At 44.1% G+C, this 26,305-nt stretch overlaps 1 protein-coding gene across 1 annotated transcript; it reads right to left on the bottom strand.

Moving 5' to 3' along the window:
• Positions 1-762: 762 nt before the first annotated feature.
• grapa (GRB2 related adaptor protein a) lies at positions 763-26,305 on the bottom strand. Its single transcript, XM_010904141.5, has 5 exons — positions 25,882-26,305; positions 12,758-12,855; positions 11,019-11,138; positions 3,718-3,886; positions 763-1,949 (listed from the first exon to the last, which is right to left on the bottom strand). Exons 1-5 carry the CDS (start codon positions 25,957-25,959, stop codon positions 1,776-1,778), a joined length of 639 nt encoding a protein of 212 aa, XP_010902443.1. The 5' UTR covers positions 25,960-26,305; the 3' UTR covers positions 763-1,775.

The following is a 26,305-nucleotide window of genomic DNA, read 5'->3' as shown; positions in this document are numbered from 1 at the left end:
TGCCAAAGTGAGCTCTAAAAAGTAAACCAGAAATACATAGCCTGGCGATATTGACCCCCTTCCTCTGATCATTGTTCACTCAAATTAATTCGTGGTCAGTCCCTCCATGGGTGTCCTGACTCTCTGTGGGCCGTTGCCATCGTGCTCAGCATGACAGTGGGGTTGTTTAACCTGGAGACACCTCCAATCTGTCCCCCATACCACCACTGCCAGAGGTCATCAGAGGTGGTAAATACTGTGAAGGTCAAATAAGTCAGACGTTCTTCAAGATCCCAGTTATCATGGCAGGTCCTCTGATGACCAGGCAGGGCTGCGTGAGAATGAGAGGGACACAATACTGCAGTGTAAGACCTCAGAGTGACATGGGAGTGAGACCTCAGAGTGACATGGGAGTGAGACCTCAGAGAAGACATGGGACAAGAAGTGACAAGGAGAACAGGCAGCTCCATACTGACACCCAATCAGTGTAATGAAGAGGTGGAGTCTGACTTCCTGTGTTGACATCCGTGTTGCATGCTATTGGGTGCTGTTTTTTACTCTGGGGAATTCTGGGTGGTGAGCCCTTTTCCTGGTCCTCAAACATCACATCCTAATGCCATGTCTGGAGCCTTGCATTCCTCACAGGAAGCGCACGTAGCGATGAAGTGCACATTTGCACACGCAGGAACACACTGCACACACACGCACACACACACGCACACACACACACACACGGCACAGACACACACTCCCACTTGTATTTCGGACAGCAGAAAACATCTCTCCTCACACTTAAATATCTTTATTGAAACCGTTTGTCATTACAAGTACAGAGATTAAGATATTTTGATCACATGGTCGACCATCATGGTGAAAATCGTTAATATGAAAGTTAATATGGTCAGTAGAACACAGAAGAAAGCTAAGTAATAAACATGTTAATATACAGGCAGAGCGTAGACCAGACATTGATGCTACAAAAAAGGACAGGCTAGACCTAACAAACATAAACACACAATCACACAATCACAAACACTCAAACACTCATGCTAGCCCTCCAGAGTAGTGTGTAGTGTCAGTTCCCTGTCCCAGAATGTCTGTCTGACTGTCTTTTCACCGTAGAAAGGACTCTCGGGTCACATTCAAATTCAACCGAAAATTGTTTTCATTTGCTGTGTATGTGTGTTAGAGAGGCAAAGTTCCACAGTGTGTAGGTTTAGAAGTGCAGTATTTGTGGTAATTTGCTTCAGTGGCCGGTCAGTTGTAGTAGGGGTGGGGCCAGTCGTATGTTTGGCAGGTTAGTGGGAGAGGGGGTGGGGCCAGTCTTATGTTTGGCAGGTTAGTGGGAGAGGGGGTGGGGCCAGTCTTATGTTTGGCAGGTTAGTGGGAGAGGGGGTGGTAACAGTATTTTGCATGGCAGGTCAGTGGGAGAGGGGATGGGGCCAGTCTTTTGCATGGCAGGTCAGTGGGAGAGGGGATGGGGCCAGTCTTTTGCATGGCAGGTCAGTGGGAGAGGGGATGGGGCCAGTCTTTTGCATGGCAGGTCAGTGGGAGAGGGGATGGGGCCAGTCTTTTGCATGGCAGGTCAGTGGGAGAGGGGATGGGGCCAGTCTTTTGCATGGCAGGTCAGTGGGAGAGGGGATGGGGCCAGTCTTTTGCATGGCAGGTCAGTGGGAGAGGGGATGGGGCCAGTCTTTTGCATGGCAGGTCAGTGGGAGAGGGGATGGGGCCAGTCTTTTGAATTGCAGGTCAGTGGGAGAGGGGATGGGGCCAGTCTTTTGCATTGCAGGTTAGTGTTACATGGGCTGGACATACTCTGGAGGGAAGAATCCGACACGCCCATGGCAACGGCCAGTCCAGCGCAGCGAATCGGAGCAGTCTAGTAGGTCAATGTAATCCCCGCGGAGGAAACGTAACTGGGACGGGTGGTTTGGGGTGAAGTCGTACACAGCCTTAGCGTGAAGAGGGCGCTGTGGATGAAGAGGAAACCGTTAGATGATCCACAGATGGTGCCATACAATACGAGCAGGTCACTGACAGACCTCCATCCACTTCTGACAGTATTATTAGGACAGCTACGGTAACGTTAGCCAGGTGTCATTTCGTTGTCATTTCAAAAACCATGTTACGTCCTGTAGCTAACTAGCAAGGCAACTTTAGCCACAATGTTATTGGGACAAGGGATTTTTAGCTTTGATTTTCAGTTAGAGAAATTCTCCTCCAGACAGCGTGGTTAATGTGTTTAAAGAAAGTATCAGACGTGACACAGAGCATTTTCAAATCTTGATGAAACCAGTTCAACACTCACATAACTGTGACGGGTGGAATGTACCTGGAATTCTGACACCGCTGAGATAAAATATTTGAATGGCACATGGCATGGTTATCAGCAGAACCAGCCATACATCTAAACCGTTGCTGTCACTCCTCTTTTCCCGCTTTAGGGAAGCCTGTTGTATCATGAAAAGGGCCCTCTGTTCAGGCTGTGGTGACATTTGTGCCATTTGAGGGGCAAGCTTAACAAAATGAGTCATTTGTGTTGTTTTTGAGGGGCAAGCATAACAAAAGGAGTAATTTGTGTTGTTTGTGGGGCAAGCTTAACAAAATGAGTCATTTGTGTTGTTTTTGAGGGGCAAGCATTACAAAAAGAGTCATTTGTGTTGTTTGTGGGGCAAGCATTACAAAAAGAATCATTTGTGTTGTTTGAGGGGCAAGCATTACAAAAGGAGTCATTTGTGTTGTTTGAGGGGCAAGCATTACAAAAGGAGTCATTTGTGTTGTTTGAGGGGCAAGCATTACAAAAGGAGTCATTTGTGTTGTTTGTGGGGCAAGCATTACAAAAGGAGTCATTTGTGTAGTTTGAGGGGCAAGCATTACAAAAGGAGTCATTTGTGTTGTTTGAGGGGCAAGCATTACAAAAGGAGTCATTTGTGTTGTTTGAGGGGCAAGCATAATGAGAGGTTTTTTGTACCATTTCAAGGCCATGCATAACGAGAGCAGTCGTTTGCATCATTTTACCACACCTGTGAGAACCTCTAGAACAGGCCAGTCAGATTAGACTCCACTATGCAACACCCTCTAGGGACAGTGTGGCTTTGAATGTGGTGTTTTCACTTTGCAAAGCAGACTGTTAACCAGAGAGATCTACAGCTGGTGCATTATTAATCATCAGACAGGTGCCCCATTCGTACAGCCTAGTTGCATTAAATGTTCTTAAGGTTTTTATCAGCAGAGTCTGTACCAGATGGATGTGCATTGTGATGTTGAGGTCATGTGGCCGTCTGTGCTCATGGCTACCGGTTGGGGTGATGAAGTCATACTGAGCTAGCTAATGTCATGTGACTAGGTAGGATGGCCTCAGGGCTGGGTTATATCATGTGACTAGGTAGGATGGCCTCAGGGCTGGGTTATGTCATGTGACTACGTAGGATGGCCTCCGGGCTGGGTTATGTCATGTGACTAGATGGTGTAACTTGATGCCTGGGTATATTTTAAATATTATCAGAGATCCAACTTGCAAGGAGGTTATTTAAGGCATTAAATGGATAGTTCATCTGAACTGTAAACGTTTTAGCAGTTCTGGTACTGATATTAGCATTTTTAACAAAAGTGACTTTATTGTGTTTTACAATACATTTCAGACACTTTGGAATGACTTGGACAGAATGCACGGTAGAGAAAAAGTAGAGAGAGCTGAGAAAGATAGCAAGAGAGAGCTCAACACATAGAGAGAGTGACCTTGGCCAAGTTTCCTGGGTCTCGTAGGAAAACCGTCCTCTCTTTAGCGATGCTGTTCCTGTGGTAGAAATCCACCAGCTGGTTGAGGGAGGAGAACACCTCTTCCCAGACGAAGTACTGTCCCCCTCTGTCCTGGAGCACTTTAAAGTGCTGCACATGGTCCCCATAACTAGGGGAGAGAAGGAGACATCTGTTGTTAAGTGAAAGGTCATCACCCTTGGGAATAATCGACCAGGACTGTGATGTCATCAGTAGTGACATCATCCACGTGTGTGTACTCGTACCCTATGACCTCGCTTGTCAAGGGGGTGTTGTCATGGACTCAAGGGAGGTCCACAGCTAGAACCTTACCTACTCCAACATAATTTTAAGGAACACTTACCTACTCCAACATAATTTTAAGGCAACCTCACCTACTCCAAGATTATTTTAAGGAAACCTCACCTACTCCAACATTATTTTAAGGAAACCTTGCCTACTCCAACATAATTTAAAGGGACCCTTACCTACTTCAACATTATTTAAAGGGACCCTTACCTACTCCAACATTATTTAAAGGGACCCTTACCTACTCCAACATTATTTAAAGGGACCCTTGCCTACTCCAACATTATTTAAAGGGACCCTTACTTACTCCAAAAGCATTATGGGACACTTACCTACTCAACAACAAACAGGCACTTGTCTCTACAACAAACAGGCACTTGTCTCTACATGCAGGATGAAGGAGGGCAAAGAACGTTTCATCAAGCGCATTTATTTAAGCGTACCCCGTCTCTGTGTCTGGATAACTGAGTTAACCCTCTATGAGGACCTAACTCTAACCTCCCCTTAACCCTCTATGAGGACCTAACTCTAACCTCCCCCTAACCCTCTAGGAGCACCTAACTCTAACCTCCCCCTAACCCTCTATGAGGACCTAACTCTAACCTCCCCCTAACCCTCTAGGAGCACCTAACTCTAACCTCACCCTAACCCTCTATGAGGACCTAACTCTAACCTCCCCCTAACCCTTTATGAGGACCTAACTCTAACCTCACCCTAACCCTCTATGAGGACCTAACTCTAACCTCCCCCTAACCCTCTATGAGGACCTAACTCTAACCTCACCCTAACCCTCTATGAGGACCTAACTCTAACCTCCCCCTAACCCTCTATGAGGACCTAACTCTAACCTCACCCTAACCCTCTAGGAGCACCTAATTCTAACCTCACCCTAACCCTCTAGGAGCACCTAACTCTAACCTCACCCTAACCCTCTAGGAGCACCTAACTCTAACCTCACCCTAACCCTCTATGAGGACCTAACTCTAACCTCACCCTAACCGTAACTAGCAGTACACCATCCTATCCCATCCCTGAGTGTGATGTAGTGTAACTAGCAGTACACCATCCTATCCCATCCCCGAGTGTGATGTAGTGTAACTAGCAGTACACCATCCTATCCCATCCCTGAGTGTGATGTAGTGTAACTAGCAGTACACCATCCTATCCCATCCCTGAGTGTGATGTAGTGTAACTAGCAGTACACCATCCTATCCCATCCCCGAGTGTGATGTAGTGTAACTAGCAGTACACCATCCTATCCCATCCCTGAGTGTGATGTAGTGTAACTAGCAGTACACCATCCTATCCCATCCCTGAGTGTGATGTAGTGTAACTAGCCTTGGTTTGGCCACACTGATAGTGTACTTTAGAAAAAATAAACCGAAGGAGAATGAGACAAATTCTGGTGCATTCTAGGTTCTGTTTTAACTTGCTAATGTACACGTCAGTCCGTCAAAAGTTTAACTAATCTGACAATGTTGTCATTGAGAAGTGCTGGATGTTTTTGACCGGCACCTGTCCTCTCTCCTCCAAAGCACAACTGAGGAAGCGATGAATCTCACAGATACAGAGGAAATCTTCCCGTCTGGAAGCATCCTCAAAGTGAGAGAGTAGAGGGGGAAAGGCAAGAGAGGAAATGGTAATATTATCTGTGTTAATATTGTCATGATGAAGTGATGTGTTTTAATTATAGAAACACACATTAAAGAAAGAGCTCTGACAGCATGAAAGTGCTGTCGGCCAGCAGCCGGAGCCAAACACACACACACACAGACACACAGGCACACACACACACACACACACACACAGACACAAAGCCAGGCGTTTGACTGGTGTTTATCTCCATGCTTCTGTTCCAGTATATTCTAATTAAGGCCTAAAGCCAATCAAGAGATGATGCTGTTTCCTCAGAGGAGGAGAATAGAAAACAGAGAGGGCAGTAAGGAGACAGCAAAGGAGAGACCAAGGGCTTGCTCACATTACGAGAGAGAGAATGCAACAAACATTTTGGCTGCATTAACGCTGGTGCCCTTCATCACTTATGGTGGAAAGCAATGCAGCAGCACGTGGGAGCAAAGGACATGTTGACTCTAACGACTGAGAGGCTGGAGTCACTTTGTTCTTGGACTGTGTGATTTTCCTGGCTGAAGTTGCTAGTTTTGTGACTGTGAAACTTTAGAGATAAGAACAGTATGAAAACAAGAACTGATGCATGATTAGTGAACTTAAATCAGTGCTCAACTACTACACTATGTTGTCCAGGGCTTGCTGGTTTTCTGTTCTACCTCATCATGAATTGCACCCACCTGGTGCCCTAGGAGTTAATACGTGAATAGGGGCGGAAATAAAACAAAATGAAGTGGAACTGGTTTCAAGTACGAGATTAGAATGCCTCTGCCTTAAGTAGATGTAGAATAGTACAATATGATATTCTTAAAGGGATATTTGTGTTTTTAGAACATATATTTTCCTAATTTTCCCCTTTTAGTGTTAAGGTATCACAGTGACCGGAGACAGCAAAATAAACATCCCCTGAATAATCTCTAGATAACCATCTTTAGATAACCATCTCAGATCTCCCTTCTATATCTACTATATCACTGTCTCAGATCTCACTCCTATATCTACTGTATCAATGTCTCAGATCTCCCTCCTATATCTAAAGTATCACTGTCTCAGATCTCATTCCTATATCTACTGTATCACTGTCTCAGATCTCACTCCTATATCTACTGTATCACTGTCTCAGATCTCACTCCTATATCTACTGTATCACTGTCTCAGATCTCATTCCTATATCTACTGTATCACTGTCTCAGATCTCCCTCCTATATCTACTGTATCACTGTCTCAGATCTCACTCCTATATCTACTGTATCACTGTCTCAGATCTCCCTCCTATATCTACTGTATCACTGTCTCAGGTCTCACTCCTATATCTACTGTATCACTGTCTCAGATCTCACTCCTATATCTACTGTATCACTGTCTCAGATCTCACTCCTATATCTACTGTATCACTGTCTCAGATCTCACTCCTATATCTACTGTATCACTGTCTCAGATCTCCCTCCTATTTCTACTGTATCACTGTCTCAGATCTCCCTCTTATATCTACTGTATCACTGTCTCAGATCTCACTCCTATATCTACTGTATCACTGTCTCAGATCTCACTCCTATATCTACTGTATCACTGTCTCAGATCTCATTCCTATATCTATTGTATCACTGTCTCAGATCTCCCTCCTATATCTACTGTATCACTGTCTCAGATCTCCCTCCTATATCTACTGTATCACTGTCTCAGATCTCCCTCCTATATCTACTGTATCACTGTCTCAGATCTCACTCCTATATCTACTGTATCACTGTCTCAGATCTCCCTCCTATATCTACTGTATCACTGTCTCAGGTCTCACTCCTATATCTACTGTATCACTGTCTCAGATCTCACTCCTATATCTACTGTATCACTGTCTCAGATCTCACTCCTATATCTACTGTATCACTGTCTCAGATCTCCCTCCTATTTCTACTGTATCACTGTCTCAGATCTCCATCTTATATCTACTGTATCACTGTCTCAGATCTCACTCCTATATCTACTGTATCACTGTCTCAGATCTCACTCCTATATCTACTGTATCACTGTCTCAGATCTCATTCCTATATCTATTGTATCACTGTCTCAGATCTCCCTCCTATATCTACTGTATCACTGTCTCAGATCTCCCTCCTATATCTACTGTATCACTGTCTCAGATCTCACTCCTATATCTACTGTATCACTGTTTCAGATCTCACTCCTATATCTACTGTATCACTGTCTCAGATCTCACTCCTATATCTACTGTATCACTGTCTCAGATCTCATTCCTATATCTATTGTATCACTGTCTCAGATCTCCCTCCTATATCTACTGTATCACTGTCTCAGATCTCCCTCCTATATCTACTGTATCACTGTCTCAGATCTCCCTCCTATATCTACTGTATCACTGTCTCAGATCTCCCTCTTATATCTACTGTATCACTGTCTCAGATCTCACTCCTATATCTACTGTATCACTGTCTCAGATCTCACTCCTATATCTACTGTATCACTGTCTCAGATCTCATTCCTATATCTATTGTATCACTGTCTCAGATCTCCCTCCTATATCTACTGTATCACTGTCTCAGATCTCCCTCCTATATCTACTGTATCACTGTCTCAGATCTCACTCCTATATCTACTGTATCACTGTTTCAGATCTCACTCCTATATCCACTCACTGCATGTCTCATGTAGCCACACCTCCACAGTTCCACAAAGCTTTTTTGTCAAGGCTAGTATGGCCTTTTTCTAACGCTACCCTGTTCAATCCACACTTCATTCTGTGTAGACAAGCAGGAAATGACAGATCTTCTTTTACCACTCTTATTGAATTGTTAACCGCTATGTAACAGCAATAAGCATCACAGGGGTTTGCGATTGCCAATATACCACGGCTAAGCACAACGCGTCGTGGCGAAGAAGAGCTCTTAGCCGCGATATATTGGCCATATACCACATCCACTCGTTCCTTATTGTTTAAATATACCACAGGTATACTGTAGTGACGGGTCACCACAGCATGAATCATTTTAGCTGCCTGGTTTGTCATATTATCTTTGATCACGGTTAATTGTTGTCTGACCATCTCAAGCTGCTGTGTATGTGCACGCGTGTGTGCACATCTCAGTGCTTGGTTGGCCCGATACATTCCAGTCGCACGTTTGACTAAAAGAGTTTATCAACATGTTACTTCAAATGATTTTCCATCTAAATGTCATTCCGGTAAATGTTGTTATGGTGAATAGGCTCAGAGAGAGACAGATCAGAAAGAAGGGAGAGGCAGAGAAAGAAAAGGGAAAATGGAAGAGAGGAAGGGCAGAGAGATGAATGGATAAAGCTGAAAGGAAGTTATATTTATAACTTCACAGCAAACAATTGAGGCTGCTTGAAGGTCATCTACACTTCTATTTCTCTCTCTTCCTCTTTCTCTCTCTCCTTCTTTCTCTCCACTTGAGTTCTCCCTTCCTCGGTTTCTCTCCAATGTCCTGTTCTTCAAAGCTGCAGATATTTGACAGCCCTGGCAGATGTGTTTTCGTATAATCCTGGTTTTTACTGGACAGTGGATATAAAATTTCTACCCTGAAAAATTCAGGTTCTGTTAATTTTGGGTGCTGAAATCATGACCAATCATGTCAGACCTTTTTTCACCATTACAATCTTGTAAATCACAATATTTAACTGAAACACAAATGTATCATAACAAACATTTAAGAACTGTAAATACCTTACATCAAATACATCAATTGAAGTATTTTTTATTAGCCCTTCTGTGGTCTTTTGGTCCTACACTAACATCACACTATGTTTTTATATTTAAAAACATAAACATTTGATCATTTTGTTATCAGGGAAATGTTATCAGCCTCAATTTTCTTTTTCAGATATCAGCCTCAATAGAACCAAATACCAGCCCAAACATGACCAGGTATCAGCCCCAACATGACCAGATATCAGCCCCAACATGACCAGATATCAGCCCCAACATGACCAGATATCCATCCCAACATGACCAGATATCCATCCCAACATGACCAGATATCCGCCCCAACATGACCAGATATCCATCCCAACATGAACAGATACCCATCCCAACAAGACCAGATATCAGCCTCAACATGACCAGGTATCAGCCTCAACATGACCAGATATCAACCTCAACATGACCAGATATCAACCTCAACATGACCAGGTATCAGCCTCATCATGAACAGATATCAGGCACAACATGACCAGATATCAGCCCAAACAGAACCAGATATTAGCCCCAGCACGTTTTCAGACAGTATCATCAAATACTTCCTGGTTGATATGCTGTGTGATGAGAAGCAAAGCAGGGGCTAACAGCCCTGATTAAAGTTTTAAATGATATACACTTGAATACTGATTCTGATAAAATAACAATTCTGGTTCTATTAGATCTCAGTGCAGCATTTGATACTGTAGATCATAGAACACTTATAGACAGGCTGGAAAATTGGGTAGGACTCTGATTGGTTCAGATCTTATCTAGATGTCCGGAGTTACTTGGTCACCATTGGTAATCATGAATCTGATAGGGTGGCTATGACATGTGGAGTTCCACAGGGATCAGTTCTCGGACCGCTTCTGTTCAATCTCTGTATGCTACCTCTGGGCCAAATTCTACCGAACAACAACATTAACTACCACAGCTATGCTGATGATACTCAAATATATATGGCTCTCAAACCGTATGACAACAGCTCAATAGACTCTCTGTGTCACTGTATAGAGCACATAAATACCTGGATGAACCAAAATTGTCTCCAATTTAAACCAAGATAAAACTGAGACATGTGTTTGGCAACAAAAATAAAAGAACAAGTATTAGTAAAGAGCTGGATTCTCGGGCCATTAAAACCAGGGATCAAGTGCGTAATCTTGGTGTTTTGATTGACTCAGACCTTACATTTAACAGTCACATCAAAGCAGTCACCAAAACAGCATTCTATCATCTAAAAAATATAGCAAGAATCAAAATCTTGGTGTCCCAAAAAGACCAAGAGAAGCTCATCCATGCTTTTATCTCTTGTAGGGTTGACTACTGTAATGGCCTCTTAACTGGACCTGCATCAAATACTTGTTTTCCCCACTGTATAAATTGTGCTATATATATATAAACTTGCTTGCTAACTGCATGTGGCCTCCAGAATGAAGGCCTGTCTGTCTACAACCAGAGCAAGGCAGCTGGCTACATGATGCTCTGCTGTCATTAGCAGCCTGGATGAGTGGAGGTGATGGTGCTTTGTGTAGTCTTAACTGTGTGGATTGCAAGAACCACTAGAATGTCTAAATCCCCTTCTTGTTTTGTGGATTAAACAAAGGGTGTGTGTCTCAGTAAAGGGTGTATGTCTCACCTGACAGACATGGAGAATTCTCCGGGAGCGCTCTCACTCTCTCTGACCAGGAACGCCCCACATTCCCTCTGTCTCAGTCTGCCCTCTGACACGCCCCGTGAAATCCGGCCTGCAAACCACCTACACACACACACACACACACACACACACACACACACACACACACACACACAGAGGAACAGATGTTAATATATGAGAAAGAATCTCCCCAGCTCAGACCAATGAGACACAACAACATCCAACAGCCGCTGCTTTAGAGTGAAGTGTGGGATTTATATGAAGTCATTGTGATGCTTTAAAATAATGTGTATCCTAATGACAATTCTGTACAATTCATGAAGCCAAAACTATGCTTTTTATGCGTAGCTCCCCTGTAAAAGTCAATGGACAAATTAATATAATATTAAATAAAGTTGTCAAATCCTTTGCCTTCGATGACTGCCTGAAGTGTGTGACAAATTAACATCAGCAGATGCTGGGTATCTTCCTGGGCGACGCTCTGCCAGGCCAACAATGTTACCATCTTCAGGTCCTGTTTTTCTTCGATATTGTCTTCAGTATGTGAAACCCATGATCAACTGGATTCAGGTCGAGGAGATTAACTTGGAAGATTGAGAACATTCCACTTTCTGGATGTTGCTTTAGCTGTATTTTAAGGGTCCCTGTCTTTCTGCAAGGCCAAGAGCCGTCCAATGAGTTTTGAGGCATGTGGTTGGAACCGAGCAAACACAATTTATCTGTACTATTCATGACTCATCCTGCTGCTGTCAGCAGTGACATCATCAATGAAGACAAGTGGGCCAGTTCCAGTGGTAGCCATTCATGCCCAAAACACACCAACCCATCCACAATATTGCACAGATGAATTGGTCAGCCAGTTTTTTATTTTCACACTTCTCTTGCCATCACTGTGGAAAATGTTCATGTTCCACAATATCTTCTTTCCAGAAATGGCTATTTTGGGGGATACCCTGTGTTGAGGCTAATTCGTTTTTTCCACCTTTGCAATCCAGCCTCTGTAGTTTGCCTGGTGAAATATTTATTATCACCATATTAGACTTTTAAGAAATATGTTGTCATGGTGTTATAAAACAGTTGCCCAATTTTGATGATTCCACATTTACTATAATTCATGTAGGCTTTGTCTGTCCCAACCAGTCAATTGCTGGGAATGTGTTTGTACTCCAGGAGAGTTGGCGAGGAAAGCAAATTCCAACCGATCGTGGAGAAGTAGGCGTGGCATTTGGCGGAAGCCAAGGTGACGGCCAATCAGGCAAACATCATGCTGTACTAGTTTCATGATACTAGACATGATCATGGTGAAACGTCACACCAGTTCTATTAAAGGAAAGTTTTCATTCACTCTATATATCCAGTGCCAGGTTGACGTTGTTTGCATGTACCCCCCCCCATGGCCCGGATGTGTAGCCCCCCTTCAAGCCCCGCCCCCCAGTGTAACGGCATGTACCAACGAGTCCCCCTGAAAACCACACACATCGTAGACAAACAAACATTGTTATGTAAGGGAGACACTGTGTATGTGTGTGTGTGTGTGTGTGTGTGCGCGTGTGTGTGCAGTTGTCCCGGAGGGAGAGAGTCGTGTGGTGGAGTACAGATGTCCACAGCAGCTCATCACCACACACACATACACAAATACAGACACAAAGACAGACACCCAATGAGGTGCTAACAAGGAGCTATTATTAGTACTGTGTGTGTGTGTGTGTCTGCATACTTACGTGTGGGGTTTGAGGTTGATGTAGTTCTTCGGTACATAGCCCTTCCTGTTGTTTAGCTCTGCTGTGAACCAGTTAGGATCGTCCTCCATGTTGATGATCTGGGCACACACAAGCACATGCACAGTTTCCATGATAACTAGTGATATCACTCTTTCATTCAGGAAGAGAAGCTTATCACTACACAGAGCCTGGGGTCTATATTGACATAATGTATTGGAGACAGTGTCATGTCAGAGAGGACAACATTTATACCAGCACAATAACAAATAAAATACTACCCAGACTGCACATTTTTCAACTTATATCCATAGTTGCAAGCAATACGACATCTATGTTCTTTCCTTTCCTATAGTGACCCCATGTAGCCATATTGAAACATCATTCACACAAAGTAAAATCACAACCCTGATCATGTGTACCAAATGTAATCTCACTGAGTGACAACGATCAATAGATAGGGTTATGGCTTTTATGCCACCACTGTTTGGCCAAACTGAATGTACTTGCATGTTGCATTGCAATAGTTTTCAGGACATTTACCTCAAATGGTATTATAATAGAATGTTCTGCATTAGATAAATATGGATACCTCAAAAGTCTGACACTATCAGAACAGTACAACACCTGGAGCACCAAACAATGTAACTAGGAAGTTGTTAGAATTTTTCAGAATGTAATAAATGTACCCTAATCGCATGGTAAATGTAACTGAATGGAAGTTTGTCAGTCTTCCCCAGCGCAGAGCATATTAATGATTTCATTAATGATTTTCATTTTCAAAGGTATGTTTACTTAAGTATGCATATTATCATCAATGATTGAGCAAACTATTTATTAGAATTGTTCAATTTTGTTTTTATTATTAAAATATGTTGACTTTGGTATGGCATGGGCATAAAGCCCATGTGTTGTTGTTGAATTACAACTCAGATTTCATTTTAATTTAACTGCCATGTCTACAATTAAAAGGTGCAGTTGATAATTTGAGACCTCAGTTAGAAGTGGAATTGTAGAAACAAATGAAAACAGAAATTACTTAATTACTGAGAAAGGATCATCTACTGAGGTTTGAACACATAACATCCTCTTTACCAAAAGCAAAAGCATTAGTTACAATGTTCATGTCACCAGAATGATTTAAAGTAACTAACGCTAGCCTGAGGCTTTTCTAGCAATTACGAGCATAGATAAGCTACGAGGCTTGAATGTATGACACCTAAATGGTCATTTCTGAATCTCTAAATCAGCACTTCTCAAAGTCCGGACTCTGGTCCGGATCTGGACCCGGAGGGAATTCAATCCGGACCCGCCTCCATTTCGTATTTCAACCATAGACTGTAATAAAATATGGACGTAGTGTCCGTGACGTCACCCGTAGGTTTGTGAAGAGCAGTTTTGAAGCCTAAAGTGGGCGGAGCCAACCGTCGCCATTTTGGCAGCGCGTCAACGCACGTCACTCCGGGATAAACATAAATGTGCAAAGAGGCGGGATGAGCTCAGCGAGGAGCCTGGATGCTGAAACCTGAAACCTAGCTCGACGTGAACGAGTTTGCTCAGGCTAAGCTAATGCTATATGCTACTGGCCTCCCACTAAGTGACTAACAACAGCTGACTTGAAGTAAAGCCAAAAGTTAAAGTTCATGTTTTTGCCCTTCGAAATACTATTAAGACATAGCTAAAAGTGAGACTGTGTATCGTGATGCTGTATTATTCTGTTAGTTAAAGTGTATTAACTTACAGTATAGATGTGAGCTTGTGTTTCATGCACAAACATGTCATATCAGCCAGCGCGGCATTGCACATCAAGTTCATAGAGAGCTTTATTCAGTCCATTTTAAAATTTAATTTTGGCTGCCTCTCAAATCGGTCAAACCATATTTATTACCCAAGAAGTTCAAGTAAATGTGCTAGAAATCCGTGCTCATTCAGGTGTGCATTAGTTCATTGCATGGACGGAAAGCACTGACACCTCCAGGAATTTGCATCTGACAGTACATAAGCATATCTAACGTTAGTCTGTTCAGTGAGAGCAACGGTACAAGTGTAGCCTCTATATCTATAGACCTTTTACACGTTTTTAAATCTGGAATCTCCACACAAAAGCAACAAAAATGTCAGACATCCATGAGTGCATGTTCACAGAGGAAAAACAGAATGTTGAGGAGTTTACAAAATAAATTAAGAGCATCTTCCCGTGGGCAAGCATGGCATTTCTGCAAACTGAACTCGACTTGCAGGAGAATGTGGCTTTGCAGGAAGTGGACTGTGACACTGTTACCTTTTGGACTAAAATGGTCACAGCTGAAAATTTCCCCAATCTACAGAAAGTAGCCATCTGTGTTCTTACCATGTTTGGGTCAACCTTTCGGTGTGAGTCTGCATTCTCAGCAATGAATGCTGTAAAGAACTCACACCGCAGCAGCTTGACTAATGAACATTTAGGCCAGTGTCTCCGTCTAGCAACCACACCTTTTGTGCCATGGTTTCGGCAGCTGATGGGAGACAGACAGTGCCATTTCTCACATTAGACTGCTCTGTATTTTGCACCATGCATGTTACTTTTGTGGTGTTTTGTTAAGAAAAATCCAGACACTTAAATTAATTTTTTTTACCACTTTTGCACTTATTATCCATGTATTTTGAATGCAAAAGGCACCTTATTTTTTCATAAAATGAATGTTAATTTGTTATACATGTTTATAAAAAAAAAAAAGGTAATTACCAATAGTTCCGGACCTTTGTCATTGATGAAAATTCAGATTTGGACCTTTGAATGTAGACTTTGAGATCAAAGTCAAATTATTATTAGCTAAACCGTATGTTATAATGTCACCAAAATGATTTTAGATGGACTAATGTTTGCTTAAACTGAGGTTAGTTAAATATATTTATGTCGTTACTAGTTAGCTAACGTCGATAACAATTATCTTTAACGTTGTTAGCCATTTATTTGACTCTGCTAGGTAGTTTTATTTTAAATTAAATAATCATGGCAACATTGCATTCCACTAAATATTAGCCTAATGTAGCAAGTCATTGTACAAATGACAACAGTGGATTAATTAGCTACTGAGCATAGATTAGTTACTGAGGCTGGAATTCATAATACAATATCTAAAATGCTAATTAAAAATAGCTAAACAGTCAGTTATAATGTTCATGTCATCAGTATAATTTTACATGGAGTAACTAGCCAGACTATATTGTTTTGCTGGATGTTGCACAGTGCCCCATGATTGCGAATTATATTTGTAATTTTACAAACTCTCCTGAGTATTTTGTACAATCCATTCACAGCAGTACTGAAGGGTTTTTCAGCAAAAAGTATCCCATGTACATTAAAGTGGGGGGATGGAAAATAAGGCCTTTACACACTGCATTGTTCCAGGCTAAGACTGGCCCTGGGTCAGCTTAACCTGTGTTCACACAAGAGTTTGTTAACCCTGTGGCTGTGCCACACAAATCCTTTCACAAAAATAATTTCCCTGACTGAGACAGTTGGTTCCTTGCAATTCCCAGCTTTTCTCGAAAAAGGCTTGGCCAGTAAATCCGCCAAAAAATATATTTCTTCTTCTCCATAGTGCTAGAAAACAGCAGGGCTAAGTAAAAATCTAAACAAAAATCTAACAGAAAGCACTGCATCTACATCCTTACCCTGAACGGTTTCTAAATGGGGGTTTGGTCGACCCTTCCTCACAATTTCAATGTTTTTCTCGAAAAAGGCTTGGCCAGTAAATCCGCCACCAAATCCATTTATTTTCCTCCATTGTGGGTTAAAAAGACAACAGGGATCAGTACAAATCTAAACAAAAAATCAAACAGAAAGCACTACATCTAGAAAATCTCAACATCTCAAAAGACTTCCTACATTAAGTCCTAACTAGTTTTACCTCAATTATGTAGCTGGTTCTCCGATCACACCATCAGAGAAATGCAGGTAGGCAACTAGGCAAGCTAGAAAACTGCTATGTGCCAAAGAACAGGCTCGTTATGGCGATCTCAAAATCGGATTGGTTGAAGATTTGCTTCAACAGAAAATGTGATTCCCTAAAATTATATAGGGCTCAGGATAGATTTTCACCTAGACAGTGAATGTGGAAAATCTGATTGGATAAAAGCTCTGATTTATCTAAGCTGCACTGAAACTATGTGAGTAAACTGATGAGAACGAACTTTGTCAAATACATCTAGTGTTAATGAAAATATGTATTAAGTTATAAAAATATAATTTTCGGATTCTGACATATAGGCCAGCAGCAGTTTTGAAAAATATCTTCTTGTATACCAAATAATAACTTTATCAAGTCGTCAATGTTTTGTAATTATTAGCGACATAAAATGTTAAATAGCGTATCATTAATTAACATTTCTGAAATGTATGACGTAGTTAAAAAATACAACCCCATTCCCAGTTAGCGTCTACCTTACTATTTTGTTCAATACATTATATTTTGTTTTTATTGATGTGGTATTTCATGATTTGCAACTTGTTTGCTAAAGATTGTTTATCAAACAAAGTCAGATACAGGTGACAAGATGAGTGACTCAGAGACAGGAAGGTAATCAAAATGTGAACTTCCAGTCAGATTGGTGTATCGTCTTGTTCAACCATTTTTGATGACAGAGACATTTGGTCCCAGAATTCAGTGGAATGAAAACAAAAATGGCTGTTGACGTAAACAGTAATTAGCCAAACAAGCTCAACATAACCTTCATAAAGGTGTTTTTCACTAATAAAACATATGTTAACCAGCAGACAATGGATTGTGTGTTAATAATGCCTTTATTTACATGATTATTCACAATTTCACTACAGATGGTGAAAAATAATGAATTCTGATTCTTGCATATTTTTCTGTCCATTACTAAATATGCAAGAATTGGAATTCATTATTTTTCAACATCTTTAGTTAAATAGTGAATAATCATGTAAATAAAGGCATTATTAATCCATTGTCTGCTGGTTAGTATATGTTTTATTGATAAGGCAAGTGGAGTGATCCTCCGGAACATAACATCTTAGAAGGTTGCTCAATAAATCTTAAGTATACAAAAAGTATACCCCCTCCAAGAACTGCCACCTTAACGTGGTGGAGGGGTTTGAGTACCCGAGTGACCCTAGGAGCTATGTTGTCTGGGGCTATATGCCCCTGGTAGGGTCTCCCAAGGCAAACAGGTCTTAGGCGACGGGTCAGACTAAGAGCGGTTCAAAACCCCTTAATGAAGAATACAATTTTGAGTACCGTGACGTCGCCCGGTATGGCGCAGCCGGGGCCCCACCCCGGAGCCAGGCCCGGGGTTGGGGCTCGAATGCGAGCGCCTGGTGGCCGGGCCTTCCCCCATGGGGCCCGGCCGGGCTCAGCCCGAACGGGTGACGTGGGGCCGCCCTCCCGTGGGCTCACCACCCATAGGAGGGACCATAAGGGGCCGGTGCAAAGAGGATCGGGCGGCAGTCGAAGGCAGGGGCCTAGACAACCCGATCTCTGGACACAGAAACTGGCTCTAGGGACGTGGAATGTCACCTCGCTGGCGGGGAAGGAGCCTGAGTTAGTGCGTGAGGTTGAGAGGTTCCGATTAGAGGTAGTCGGGATCACCTCTACGCACGGCTTGGGCTCTGGAACCACACTCCTTGAGAGAGGATGGACTCTTCACCACTCTGGAGTTGCCCATGGTGAGAGGCGGCGGGCTGGTGTGGGTTTGCTCATAGCTCCCCAGCTCTGCCGCCATGTGTTGGAGTTTACCCCGGTGAACGAGAGGGTCGTTTCCCTGCGCCTACGGGTCGGGGATAGGTCTCTCACTGTTGTTTGTGCCTACGGGCCGAACGGCAGTGCAGAGTACCCGACCATCTTGGAGTCTCTGGGAGGGGTGCTGGAAAGTGCTCCGACTACATGGGGACTTCAACGCCCACGTGGTGCTACGACAGTGACACCTGGAGGGGCGTGATTGGGAGGAACGGCCCCCCTGATCTGAACCCGAGTGGTGTTCAGTTATTGGACTTGGTGCTAGTCACAGTTTGTCCATAACGAACACCATGTTCAAGCATAAGGGTGTCCATCAGTGCACGTGGCACCAGGACACCCTAGGCCGCAGGTCGATGATCGACTTTGTTGTCGTCTCATCTGACCTGCGGCCGTATGTCTTGGACACTCGGGTGAAGAGAGGGGCGGAGCTGTCAACTGATCACCACCTGGTGGTGAGTTGGATCCGATGGCGGGGGAGGAAGCTGGACAGACTCGGCAGGCCCAAGCGTACTGTAAGGGTCTGCTGGGAACGTCTGGCCGAGTCTCCTGTCAGAGAGATCTTTAACTCCCACCTCCGGCAGAGCTTCGACTGGATCCCGAGGGAGGTTGGAGATATTGAGTCCGAGTGGACCATGTTCTCCACCGCCATTGTCGAAGCGGCCGCTCGGAGCTGTGGCCGTAAGGTCTCCGGTGCCTGTCGAGGCGGCAATCCCCGAACCCGGTGGTGGACACCGGAAGTAAGGGAGGCCGTCAAGCTTAAGAAGGAGTCCTATCAGGCCTGGTTGGCTTGTGGGACTCCTGAGGCAGCTGACGGGTACCGACAGGCCAAGCGGGCTGCAGCCCGGGTGGTTGTGAAGGCAAAAACTCGGGCCTGGGAGGAGTTCGGTGAGGCCATGGAGAAGGACTATCGGCTGGCCTCGAAGAGATTCTGGCAAACCATCCGGCGCCTCAGGAGAGGGAAACAGTGCCCTACCAACGCTGTTTACAGTAGAGGTGGGCAGCTGTTGACCTCAACTGAGGATGTCGTCGGGCGGTGGAAGGAGTACTTCGAGGATCTCCTCAATCCCGCTGACATGTCTTCCATTGAGGAAGCAGAGGATGAGGGCTCAGTGGTGGACTCGTCCATCACCCGGGCTGAAGTCACAGAGGTGGTCAAGAAACTCCTCGGTGGCAAGGCACCGGGGGTGGATGAGATCCGCCCTGAGTACCTCAAGTCTCTGGATGTTGTGGGGCTGTCTTGGTTGACACGCCTGTGCAACATCGCGTGGCGGTCGGGGACAGTGCCTCTGGGATGGCAGACCGGGGTGGTGGTCCCTCTTTTTAAGAAGGGGGACCGGAGGGTGTGTTCCAACTATAGGGGGATCACACTTCTCAGCCTCCCCGGGAAAGTCTATGCCAGGGTTCTGGAGAGGAGAATACGGCCGATAGTAGAACCTCGGATTCAGGAGGAACAGTGTGGTTTTCGTCCAGGCCGTGGAACACTGGACCAGCTCTATACCCTCTACGGGGTGTTGGAGGGTTCATGGGAGTTTGCCCAACCAATCCACATGTGTTTTGTGGATTTGGAGAAGGCATTCGACTGTGTCCCTCGCGGCATCTTGTGGAGGGTGCTTGGGGAATATGGGGTCCTGGGTCCTTTGCTAAGGGCTGTCAGGTCCCTATACAACCGAAGCAGGAGCTTGGTCCACATTGCCGGCAGTAAGTCAGACTTGTTCCCAGTGCATGTTGGACTCCGGCAGGGCTGCCCTTTGTCACTGGTTCTGTTTGTAATTTTTATGGACAGAATTTCTAGGCGCAGCCAGGGGCCGGAGGGTGTCAGGTTTGGGGACCACACGATTTCGTCTCTGCTCTTTGCAGATGATGTTGTCGTGTTGGCCCCTTCTAACCAGGACCTTCAGCATGCACTGGGACGGTTTGCAGCCGAGTGTGAAGCGGTGGGGATGAAAATCAGTACCTCCAAATCCGAGGCCATGGTCCTCAGTCGGAAAAGGGTGGCTTGCCCACTTCAGGTTGGTGGAGAGTGCCTGCCTCAAGTGGAGGAGTTTAAGTATCTAGGGGACTTGTTCACGAGTGAGGGAAGGATGGAACGGGAGATTGACAGACGGATCGGTGCAGCTTCTGCAGTAATGCAGTCGATGTATCGGTCTGTCGTGGTGAAGAAAGAGCTGAGCCGCAAGGCGAAGCTCTCGATTTACCAGTCAATCTACGTTCCTACTCTCACCTATGGTCATGAACTTTGGGTCATGACCGAAAGGACAAGATCCCGGATACAGGCGGCCGAAATGAGTTTTCTCCGCAGGGTGGCTGGGCGATCCCTTAGAGATAGGGTGAGAAGCTCGGTCACCCGGGAGGAGCTCAGAGTAGAGCCGCTGCTCCTCCACATCGAGAGGGGTCAGCTGAGGTGGCTTGGGCATCTTTTTCGGATGCCTCCGGAACGCCTTCCTGGGAAGGTGTTCCGGTCCCGTCCCACCGGGAGGAGACCCCGGGGAAGACCTAGGACACGCTGGAGGGACTATGTCTCCCGGCTGGCCTGGGAACGCCTCGGTGTCCCCCCGGAAGAGCTAGAGGAAGTGTCTGGGGAGAGGGAAGTCTGGGCATCCCTGCTTAGACTGCTGCCCCCGCGACCCGGCCCCGGATAAGCGGAAGAAGATGGATGGATGGATATACAAAAAGTACTACTGCCTTAAATATTTTCATAATACCACCCAGTGAACTGCTGAAACCCTAATTACCAGTAGGCATCTGCGGTTAATGTTCAAAGTTCTGAAAGAAACAGCATGACTGATATAGTCCCCTTTTAAACTTTCTCATCTGTCCGTCTAATAGTTTGCAAGCTCCTCATACTCGCTTTAGACACTCGCAGTACCATCCTTCCCATCCAAACCACCCTGGACTAACTAGTAATATACCAGTCAGTACTATCCTTCCCAACCTAAACCCCCCTGGACATACTAGTAATATACCAGTCAGTACTATCCTTCCCAACCTAAACCACCCTGGACTACCTAGTAATATACCAGTCAGTACTATCCTTCCCAACCTAAACCACCCTGGACTAACTAGTAATATACCAGTCAGTACTATCCTTCCCAACCTAAACCGCCCTGGACTAACTAGTAATATACCAGTCAGTACCATCCTTCCCGACCTAAACCACCCTGGACTAACTAGTAATATACCAGTCAGTACTATCCTTCACAACCTAAACCACCCTAGACTAACTAGTAATATACCAGTCAGTACTATCCTTCCCATCCAAACCACCCTGGACTAACTAGTAATATACCAGTCAGTACTATCCTTCCCAACCTAAACCCCCCTGGACATACTAGTAATATACCAGTCAGTACTATCCTTCCCAACCTAAACCCCCCTGGACTAACTAGTAATATACCAGTCAGTACTATCCTTCCCAACCTAAACCACACTGGACACACTAGTAATATACCAGTCAGTACTATCCTTCCCATCCAAACCCCCCTGGACTAACTAGTAATATACCAGTCAGTACTATCCTTCCCATCCAAACCACCCTGGACTAACTAGTAATATACCAGTCAGTACTATCCTTCCCAACCTAAACCCCCCTGGACATACTAGTAATATACCAGTCAGTACTATCCTTCCCAACCTAAACCCCCCTGGACATACTAGTAATATACCAGTCAGTACTATCCTTCCCAACCTAAACCAACCTGGACTAACTAGTAATATACCAGTCAGTACTATCCTTCCCATCCAAACCCCCCTGGACTAACTAGTAATATACCAGTCAGTACTATCCTTCCCATTCAAACCCCCCTGGACTAACTAGTAATATACCAGTCAGTACTATCCTTCCCAACCTAAACCACCCTAGACTAACTAGTAATATACCAGTCAGTACTATCCTTCCCATCCAAACCACCCTGGACTAACTAGTAATATACCAGTCAGTACTATCCTTCCCAACCTAAACCACCCTGGACATACTAGTAATATACCAGTCAGTACTATCCTTCCCAACCTAAACCCCCCTGGACATACTAGTAATATACCAGTCAGTACTATCCTTCCCAACCTAAACCACACTGGACTAACTAGTAATATACCAGTCAGTACTATCCTTCCCATCCAAACCCCCCTGGACTAACTAGTAATATACCAGTCAGTACTATCCTTCCCATCCAAACCACCCTGGACTAACTAGTAATATACCAGTCAGTACTATCCTTCCCAACCTAAACCCCCCTGGACATACTAGTAATATACCAGTCAGTACTATCCTTCCCAACCTAAACCCCCCTGGACATACTAGTAATATACCAGTCAGTACTATCCTTCCCAACCTAAACCAACCTGGACTAACTAGTAATATACCAGTCAGTACTATCCTTCCCAACCTAAACCACCCTAGACTAACTAGTAATATACCAGTCAGTACTATCCTTCCCATCCAAACCCCCCTGGACTAACTAGTAATATACCAGTCAGTACTATCTTTTCCTCCCTAAACTACCCTGGACTAACTAGTAATATACCAGTCAGTACCATCCTTCCCAACCTAAACCAACCTGGACTAACTAGTAATATACCAGTCAGTACTATCCTTCCCATCCAAACCCCCCTGGACTAACTAGTAATATACCAGTCAGTACTATCCTTCCCATTCAAACCACCCTGGACTAACTAGTAATATACCAGTCAGTACTATCCTTCCCAACCTAAACCACCCTGGACATACTAGTAATATACCAGTCAGTACTATCCTTCCCAACCTAAACCACCCTAGACTAACTAGTAATATACCAGTCAGTACTATCCTTCCCATCCAAACCACCCTGGACTAACTAGTAATATACCAGTCAGTACTATCCTTCCCAACCTAAACCACCCTGGACATACTAGTAATATACCAGTCAGTACTATCCTTCCCAACCTAAACCACACTGGACTAACTAGTAATATACCAGTCAGTACTATCCTTCCCAATCTAAACCCCCCTGGACTAACTAGTAATATACCAGTCAGTACTATCCTTCCCAACCTAAACCACCCTAGACTAACTAGTAATATACCAGTCAGTACTATCCTTCCCATCCAAACCCCCCTGGACTAACTAGTAATATACCAGTCAGTACTATCTTTTCCTCCCTAAACTACCCTGGACTAACTAGTAATATACCAGTCAGTACCATCCTTCCCAACCTAAACCAACCTGGACTAACTAGTAATATACCAGTCAGTACTATCCTTCCCATCCAAACCCCCCTGGACTAACTAGTAATATACCAGTCAGTACTATCCTTCCCATTCAAACCCCCCTGGACTAACTAGTAATATACCAGTCAGTACTATCCTTCCCATCCAAACCCCCCCTGGACTAACTAGTAATATACCAGTCAGTACTATCCTTCCCAACCTAAACCAACCTGGACTAACTAGTAATATACCAGTCAGTACTATCCTTCCCAACCTAAACCACCCTAGACTAACTAGTAATATACCAGTCAGTACTATCCTTCCCATCCAAACCCCCCTGGACTAACTAGTAATATACCAGTCAGTACTATCTTTTCCTCCCTAAACTACCCTGGACTAACTAGTAATATACCAGTCAGTACCATCCTTCCCAACCTAAACCAACCTGGACTAACTAGTAATATACCAGTCAGTACTATCCTTCCCATCCAAACCCCCCTGGACTAACTAGTAATATACCAGTCAGTACTATCCTTCCCATTCAAACCCCCCCTGGACTAACTAGTAATATACCAGTCAGTACTATCTTTTCCTCCCTAAACTACCCTGGACTAACTAGTAATATACCAATCAGTACTATCCCCCCACCCTAAACCACCCTGGACTAACTAGTAATATACCAGTCAGTACTATCCTTCCCATCCAAACCCCCTGGACATACTAGTAATATACCAGTCAGTACTATCCTTCCCACCCTAAACCACCCTGGACATACTAGTAATATACCAGTCAGTACCATCCTTCCCAACCTAAACCACCCTGGACTAACTAGTAATATACCAGTCAGTACTATCCTTCCCATCCAAACCCCCCTGGACATACTAGTAATATACCAGTCAGTACTATCCTTCCCATCCAAACCCCCCTGGACTAACTAGTAATATACCAGTCAGTACTATCCCCCCACCCTACACCACCCTGGACTAACTAGAAATACTGTATACCAGTCAGTACTATTCTTCTCACCCTAAACCAGGCTGGAGTAGCTTGTAATATACATGTCAGTATATATCCTTCCCATCCTAAATTACCCTGGACAAGCCTGAGACAAGTTGTGGTTTAGAGGTAGGATTGTATACAGTGCCACTTTAAGCCTGAGACAAGTTGTGGTTTAGAGGTAAGATTATATGCAGTGCCCCTTGAAACCTGAGACAAGTTGTGGTTTAGAGGTAGGATTATATACAGTGCCCCTATAATGTAGATACTGATTACACACTGGCTTATGACCTCACAAAGACAGTAGCCCATCTTCAGATAGTGTAAAGGGTCAAAATATTTGATCATTAAGATGTGTGGTCTATATTCTTTTACCATTATTTTTACCAGGTACGCATGCCAAGAACACATTACGATCTACCCTGCTGTCCCAAATACTAATTTCTGGTACTGGGGCAGAGCAGTCAATCTGAACTCAATACTGATATCACTATATACTATAATACTCTATATTCATATCCACAGTACTGAGTCAGGCCATGGTATTTAATCTCTATATACAGACCTGGAAAAAAACAAGAGACCACTGCACCTTTTTCTGTCCTTTCCAAAACATTTGAAAAGGAAGGTTTTGAGTGAGGAACAGAAGCGTTAAATTTGCAGTGGTCTCCTGATTTTAATCCTTCTGTTCCTCACTCGAAACCTTCCTTTTCAACTTTTCTGCACCTTTTTCTTTCTTTTCCAATGGTCTCTTAATTTTTTCCGGAGCTGTATAATTATCCAGAGCATTGAGTCAGAACATGGTAGTTAAACTTTATATTAATATCCACAATACTGAATCAGAACATGGTAGTAAAACTATATATTAATACCCACAATACTGAATCGGAACATGCTAGTAAAACTCTATATTAATACCCACAATACTGAATCAGAACATGCTAGTAAAACTCTATATTAATACCCGCAATACTGATTTTACCAACATGAAATCACTGGGGCACAGCATAAAGCTATATTTAGGATTTCTGTGTGTGTGTTTTGGTCTTTCTTTGTGTGTGTGTGTCTGCATGTCATATTGTGTGTGTGTGTGTGTGTGTCTGCGTGTCATATTGTGTGTGTGTGTGTGTGTGTGTGTGTGTGTGGGTGTGAGTGTGTGTCTTCGGCAGTGTGTTTCTCAGTGTGGAGGTTCTTCCAGTCACTTACCTTGAGTATGTCTCCCTTGTTAAAGCTCAGTTCGTCAACCTCCGTGGCTCGGAATGTGTAGAGTGCCACTGCTTCCATCCTGACCCCACACACACACACACACACACACACAGACCCCCACTAACCCCCAGCTACGGGGGAGATGGGTTTGAGGGGCAAGAGAGGAAGAGGAGGAGAGAGCTAGGGGGAGAGGACGAGGAAGAAGAGGAGGAGGGAAGGGGGAGAGAGGAAGAGAGGTATCACAGTGAAGCAGAGCGAGAAGTAATTTCCTGGCTTTGGACTGTTACATAGAATAGCATGAAGAAGAGAAGTTCCGATCTTGCCTGGCTGAGTTCCGCAACACAACTACTGCTGTTCAACACACCATGAGCGAGAGGGTAGAGTGGCAGGCAGTTCCTGTATGTGTGTGTGTGTGTGTGTTGGT

Source organism: Esox lucius, chromosome 11 (assembly GCF_011004845.1).
Source record: "Esox lucius isolate fEsoLuc1 chromosome 11, fEsoLuc1.pri, whole genome shotgun sequence".
Taxonomy (NCBI): domain Eukaryota; kingdom Metazoa; phylum Chordata; class Actinopteri; order Esociformes; family Esocidae; genus Esox; species Esox lucius.
Note: the sequence above shows the minus strand (reverse complement) of the source record. Positions and strands in the feature narration are given on the sequence as shown.

Excerpts from the sequence above, each read along its gene's own strand:
- grapa (XM_010904141.5), bottom strand. The coding sequence starts at position 25,959 with ATGGAAGCAGTGGCACTCTACACATTCCGAGCCACGGAGGTTGACGAA. Across the intron at positions 3,887-11,018 it reads GAATTCTCCATGTCTGTCAG|TTATGGGGACCATGTGCAGC; the intron begins GTGAGACATACA and ends TCTCTCCCCTAG. Across the intron at positions 1,950-3,717 it reads ACCCAGGAAACTTGGCCAAG|CGCCCTCTTCACGCTAAGGC; the intron begins GTCACTCTCTCT and ends CTTCATCCACAG.